This window comes from Triticum aestivum, chromosome 2A (genome assembly GCF_018294505.1).
Source record: "Triticum aestivum cultivar Chinese Spring chromosome 2A, IWGSC CS RefSeq v2.1, whole genome shotgun sequence".
Taxonomy (NCBI): Eukaryota; Viridiplantae; Streptophyta; class Magnoliopsida; order Poales; family Poaceae; genus Triticum; species Triticum aestivum.
In genome coordinates this window covers 2,979,304-2,986,282 of record NC_057797.1, presented here as the reverse complement: position 1 = coordinate 2,986,282, position 6,979 = coordinate 2,979,304, and the positions used below count along the sequence as shown (strand labels likewise).

Genomic DNA, 6,979 nt, shown 5'->3' with positions numbered 1-6,979 from the left:
GCACCAATGCTCGTGTGGCTTCTTTCTTCATCAAGGCCAGTACGCTGACGAGCTGCTGCAGCACGCCAGCATGACGGACTATCGACCCGTGCCCACTCCCGTCAACACGAAGGTGAAACTTTCTGCCACGGACAGTGCCTTGGGTGACGATGCCTCGTCCTATCGGAGCATTGCCGGGGCATTGCAATATCTCACGCTGACACGGCCCGACATCACCTATGTCGTTCAGCAGGTATGCTTGCATATGCACGTGCCCCGTCAGCTGCACTGGGCGATGGTGGAGCGGATCCTCCGCTATGTTTGTGGGACGAATTCACACGGTCTCTCCATCACCGCCTCTTCGCCTTCCGAGCTGGTCGTCTACACGGACGCCGATTGTGCCGGCAGCCCGGACACGCGCCGGTCCACCTCGGGCTACTGCGTCTTTCTCGGCGGCTCGCTGCTCTCCTGGTCGTCCAAGCGACAACCTACGGTGTCCAGGTCCAGTGTGGAGGCCGAGTATTGAGTCGTCGCCAATGTTGTTGCCGAGTGTGCTGGGTGCGCCAGCTTCTGTGTTAGCTTCACGTCGACCTCGCCAAGGCCACACCGGTGTATCGCGAAAATGTCTCCGCCATCTACCTCGTGCAAAATCCGGTTCATCATCAGCGGACCAAACATATAGAACTTGACATTCACTTTGTGCGGGAGAAGGTCGCCTTGGGTCACTTCTGTGTTTCCCAACATCGCAACAGTTCACCGACATCATGGCGAAGGGCCTCCCCTCCGCCGGCGGGGGGTTGGAGCACGCCCACACAAACCGTTGCACCCACGTAGCATCTCCCTCATATCGCATGCACTTGCTTAGAGGAGTTAGTTGCGGCAGTAGTTGAGTTAGTGGCTGCACCTGCGTGTGCTTGTACTGGTATATACGTAACCTCTCCATTGAATAAATACAGTGCGATTCCCAATCACTTCTGTGATCTTCCTTCTTTCAGCATTGTTGCCCGTAGAAATGCACATGCATTCTACTTTCTTTTAGAAAAGGAGGATTATCTCCGGCCTCTGCATCTGAGCGATGCATGTAGCTATTTTATTAATTATTCTCAGAGATCTTACAAATCATTACATTAGTAAGCCTGAAGCCACCATCTTGACGACACCTGTCGCTACTCCTATTCTCTTGATGCAGGGGTGCCGAATATCCGAGCCTAATACCAAACAGACATCGCACAAAAACCTAACATTTAATGCCGGTTGCCCCATCCCATCCACTTACCGGGATTGGGTCACGCACCGGTCCGGCGCACTCACCGAGGCTACCGCAACCGTCATCCACCTAACCATCTTCAGAGCAGGTACGTACGCAAAGACCTTGCCAGGTCAACTGTCGACGCCACCATGACGCCAGACAGCGCCACCGCCCTGCACTCGTCCATCCAGCCGCATTCGTCGTCGATATCCAGTTGCACCATGCCGTCAATACTCGTCGTCAACGACGCGGTAGAAACAACGCCACACCTCCTGGCAACCTCCACACCGTCGCCGCTGCTGGAGCTACCAGAGTCCATCACCCACAGCATCTCTCCGCCGAACAGCAGAACCTCCCAAGACGGCGCCTCCACCCAATCCAGACTGAATTTTGGACTTTCGTCCGGGAAGAGTTCGGAGATAGATAGGAGAGACCTCGACATTGCCTCCACGGAAGGTAACAGCATCGAGAGACGTCACCGATGCCGGACCGAACAAGTCGATCAAAGTTTCCTCCAGTCCCCATCCTATATATACCACCAAAACTCCATCGGCTCCGGATCTGGCAACGGACCACGAACCGGAACCTGCAGAGATTCATTATGTGATGCATGTCAACGGACCACGAACCGGAACTTACTAGTTATTTGTAATTTCCATACATAATATTACAATGCCGCATGTATGTCACTTAAAGCTGCGTATGTCAACTCTTCATGAGCAGGATCACAATATGCACGAGGTACAAACCCAAACAGAAAAAATACAAATAAAGATACACACTACTTTTATGTATATTACAAACTTCAGTGACATACAGTTTAACAGAATACGTGCTAAAATGGGAGATTTTGGCCTTCAGGTGACTACCAACGGGAGGATTTGCTCCATGATTGCAGGCTATCACTGGTCTTCCCGCGAAGAATGAGATTCATTATGTGATGCATGTCCGTCGAAATCTCGCAATATCACCGCCTCTTTGGAAGCTTTGTCCATGTACGGGTTGGCTAAACTCACATAAAAATAAAACACATGCAGGATGTTAGGCATGCTAGAAATGCTTTTTTGTTGGTACTTTTTGAAGGCACTAGATGAAAAGCTTAGCATGTTGTCTGCATCTATTATTGGACTATAACAATGTATGCTTTAATAAATATGTACAAATAAAGTCTTGCTTACATTCTCAGCGTGGATTCCCTGCAATAGCTTGAAGAAATCTTGGCACCGGTGGTATGTCAACTTCAACAAAACCTTCCAGATATTGAACAACTTCAGCCATCTTGGGCCGATCAAACTCATGATCTTGAATGCACCAACAAGCAACCTTGAAAGCTCTTTCCACCTGATTCAAACTGACATCACCACGTAAATTCTGGTCCACCAAACCCGCCACATCACCCTTTTGTAGCTTATTTGCAACTAGCACAGGAAAATAAACATCATCAATATCAGAAGCACTGTTTCCACCTGAGTTTCTTCTTCCTGATATGAGTTCCATCAAAATCATGCCATAGCTGTAGACATCAACTTTTGCTGTAATAACAGTTCCGCTAATCCATTCAGGCGCAAGATATCCTATAGTTCCTCTCATTGTTGTGAGAACTCGACTGAAATCCCTTCCAAGAAACTTCGCCATCCCAAAATCTGCTATTTTCGGAACAAATGAAGCATCAAGAAGTATGTTCTCAGGCTTAATATCACAATGTATAATGCAATCCTGGCAACTATCATGCAAGTATGCCAATCCTCTAGCAACTCCAAGAGCTATCTGATACCTTATGGTCCATGTCAATTCCATTTCGGTATGATTACTCTCAAATAAATGACAATCAAGAGAACGATTTTGCATGAGTTCATAGACAAGCAATCTACTATCCCCATCAGTACAAAAGCCAATCAGTTTAACTAAATTGATATGTTGAATGATTCCAATTGACCTCACTTCAGCTCTGAATTGCTTCTCTCCTTGACGAGAACCATCGAGCCTTTTAACTGCTATGGCACAAGAATCATTTAGAAACCCCTTGAATACAGAACCAAAACCACCTGCCCCTAGCTTCTCTGAGAAGTTTTTTGTTGCATGTTGCAAGTCAAGGTATCTGAATGAAGTAATGCCGACACTGTCTTCAGGAAAAATCATCCTGTGAGCAGACAACCTCCTTCTTCTCCTAATCATTAACAGAAAGAAGAGTGACAATAGACCAAAGAATGCAAAACTTGCACCAACGCACACTCTAATGATCAATGATCTTCTGTTGTTGTTGTTGTCCAAGCTCGTTTGCACTTCTTTGGCGGCAAGGCGAAGGTAAAGAGTGGCTATATTACTATTAACAGTGTCATTGCATTGTTTTTGTATCATATTTATTAACTCGCCATTCCAAACAAAGCATTCATTGTTGTCATAGGAGTATGCAGTGCAAGTGCAATCTCCTAGACAAACTTGTGCACATCTATCTGCATTCCTAGCATCCTCTATATTGTTGCCATTATTGGGTAATACAACACAGGTAATAGGGTGGAACATGTCTTGTATACTTATGGTTTTGCTGATCCCACAATTTAATGGAGTATTTCTCACACAACCTCCTGTTCGTTCATCTAGCTCCCAATCTTTTGGTGATCTAATGGAGAAGCCCTTCATACATTTGCAGAATGGAAGGGTATAATCATTACAAGTGGTGAAAGGCCCGCAAACATCAAACACATCACACTGAAGCATGGGGAGAGCATAGACCATTCCCCAACCCTCTGAGCTTTCAACCCAAATGAGTGACTTTGTTTGACCCGAGACATCCAACACAGTATGATAGTAACGAAATAACTCATGTTTTTTTCTGAATTTTCCAAATAACTCATGTGATTCGTCATATGTGAAGTACTTCTCTTGGTCATTGTTGACAAATGTAAAATTCATATAGTTTTTGTACGCCATCATACTCATCGCCGAGGGGAAGTACTGGCCGTTCCATATCCCACTCGACCAATATGGTATGGATGAGTCCCTTAGTGTATATATGAACTGATCTGTACCATTTGGGTCTAACTGGTCGATGTATCTTCCGGGAGCTAGGTCAATGGAATTTTTCCTAGAAACTAGACGACGGTTCAAACCAGTGACTTTGTCCCAACCCAGTTTCATGCCAGGGAGGAGAGTATCAGTGGGGTAGTCAAAGCTCTGCCACAACACATTAGATGAGTTTGAGGAACTCTGCAAGATGAAGTTGCCATTGTTCAACAGTATTGCGATGGTGTCGTTGGTTGTGGCATTTGTTTGGGCAGACCAGATTGTGGATTTGGTGGCTTGGTTCAAGATGACAAGATTGCCATCACTGATGATTGTTAGCATCGATGAGGCAGGGTCTATGATTGGGTTTTCACCATTGGCGACCCATACTGGAGTTAGCTTGGGGACCTTGTTGAACCATATGCCTAGATACCAGTTGAGGGTGTTTTGGGACGACTTACTGCCTGTCTGGAAGAAGCCGAGTGCAAACTTGCCGTTGCTGGAGATGATGGTGTTGTTTCCCGCAAGTACTTGGCCGGATGCAAGGGTGTCCATCGCAGCACCACACGCGGAGAGATGCGATGACAAGAGAAGCCCGAGAAGGATCACGGCGAGAGACATGCTCAACGATTGGTGGAGGCAGTATTGTCAAGAGGTTTAGGATGGATGCTATGTTTTGTTCAGAAGTGAGAGTATAAATACACCGTGAAGCCCAAAAGGTCAGCTCTACGTACCCTCAACAACAGATAGTTCGTGCCAAAAAACAAAATGTTGGTTGTATGACGTTGGTCAACATTCCTAGCGAACTAGTTTTTGAAATCCAGCCTTGTTGAAGAAGGTGTAATAAAGGGGTGTGGTCAATGATTCGAAGTGCTGGCCGGCTGTAGGATTACGCATTCTGGGGCTGCTATGCATGTTTTAGCTTCACTAGTTTCAGCAGTTAGAATGATTCTAGTCGTCTAAGATGATTACGCATGGCGGTTGTTATGCCTTACGCATATGCTAATACTAGTACGAATGGACGGCTAACACTGTTTAATTTCAGCAGTTGACATCTAAACCTCCAAGGCGTCAGAATGGACAGCTAGCCCGGCCGCCGGTGCACAATCTATCTGTTGACCATTTCAGACGCGCTGCTCTCACACCGTGTTAGCGGTGCAGGTGCGGTGGATGAGCTGGAAACACAAGACCGACGATGTGCCGTACGTTTCTCGTTTTGCGGAGTCGTCGCAAATTTTAGCTGACTTGTGCAGAGCTGAGGATGCTAGAAAACTTTCTTCCCAAGCCCCTACCCTGATACACCTTGCCCGGCCATACGCGTCTTACAAAAGTTCCACTCCCTCTATCTCACAATATAAGAACATTTTTTACACTAGTGATGTTGGGGACCTTGGTGTTGTCTTGGGGACCTTGTTGCACTACACTAGTGTCTATGATTGGGTTTTGACCATTGGCAGCCCATATTGGTGTTATCTACTCCCTCCTCGTAATATAAGAGTGATTTTGACACTAGTGCGCTAGTGTCAAAAATGCTCTTATTTTATGGGATAGGGGGAGTATCTGGGCCTCACGGCCCGTAGCAGGGTTCGTCCGCCGATCTGTGATCAGTTTTTTCAATCCCTTGATCAGTTTTCTCTCCGGTGGTCACTTGGTAGGTCTTCTTTTTTGGTTCACCGATAATAGATCGGATTGCATTGCCCATCATCATCGTCCTCACGTGCCTCTACTTTGACTTCGGCGTCGACTCTAAACCGGCCAGTTCGCCACAAACCGTTCGGCAAGGCTGGACGCGCCACACAAGGACTGCCTTCATGCGTTGCTATCGGCCGCTTGTTTGCATCGTCTCCATCTCCGGTCCGTCTTCGTCTACATGGTCTCCACTGTCCGAGACATCACCGACAACATCGCCATGGACTATGGTCTGCGTGTCTTCCCCGCCATGGCGCGTATAGCGCCGCCATTGGTTTGGTCGGTCTTCGGCTCTTCGCCAAGCACGCGCCTACCACCGATCGAGCCACGGGTTGCCGCTGCGTCGTCCCTACAGACAGCAGTGTCGCCGCCCCGAGGTCCTTCCCGTGGCTGCCATGACCCGCATGCCGTTTGCATCGTTGACCCTTCGGGTCGTCATGCAAAGACACATGGTACACGCCGCTACCCCGAGGTCCTCCCCGCAGCTACCTGGACGCACACACTGCCACTGCGTCGCCCCTTTGGGCCGTAGCGCCGTGGCATGCGGTCCACGCCACCGCCCCGAGGTCTCCCCCACTGTCGCCTCGACATGCGCGCTACCGCTACGTCGCCCCTTCGGGGCGTGGTGCTGCTGCACGCTGATGTGGAGCGAACCTCGAGCCGAGGGCCGGTCCGTTGTTGGCCCGATCTTTCACGACACAAAACTCCATCGCAGCAAGAACAAGTCGCGGGTTTACGAAGATGTTCGCAAATCCCACGGAAACAACATGCCAACCCCTCAATGTGAAGGAATAACATGGACGAACCGTATAGGCTCAGCTTGTAATCCCCTACGCGTCACGTTGCAGGAACTCACACGCCAGTAGAGATTTATGACAAGAATTCTCCAAATTCGATAATGGCCGACGGCCGAAACACACACAGTGTCTAATTGATCATAACATAATCTAACCCCTATAAACAAATCGAAAAGGCCCCCGCGTCGCTCTCTCCCTGGGGCGACTCGGGCGGCGACCCCAGATCCGGCCAGAGCGGCTGCTCCCTCCCCTCGCCGCTTTC

General features: G+C 48.5%; 1 protein-coding gene across 1 annotated transcript; it reads right to left on the bottom strand.

Annotated features, from left to right (window-relative positions):
* Nucleotides 1–2,410: 2,410 nt before the first annotated feature.
* LOC123186847 (G-type lectin S-receptor-like serine/threonine-protein kinase At2g19130) lies at nt 2,411–4,852 on the bottom strand. Its single transcript, XM_044598529.1, has one exon. It carries the CDS (start codon nt 4,850–4,852, stop codon nt 2,411–2,413), a length of 2,442 nt encoding a protein of 813 aa, XP_044454464.1.
* Between the last annotated feature and the right edge of the window lie 2,127 nt (nt 4,853–6,979).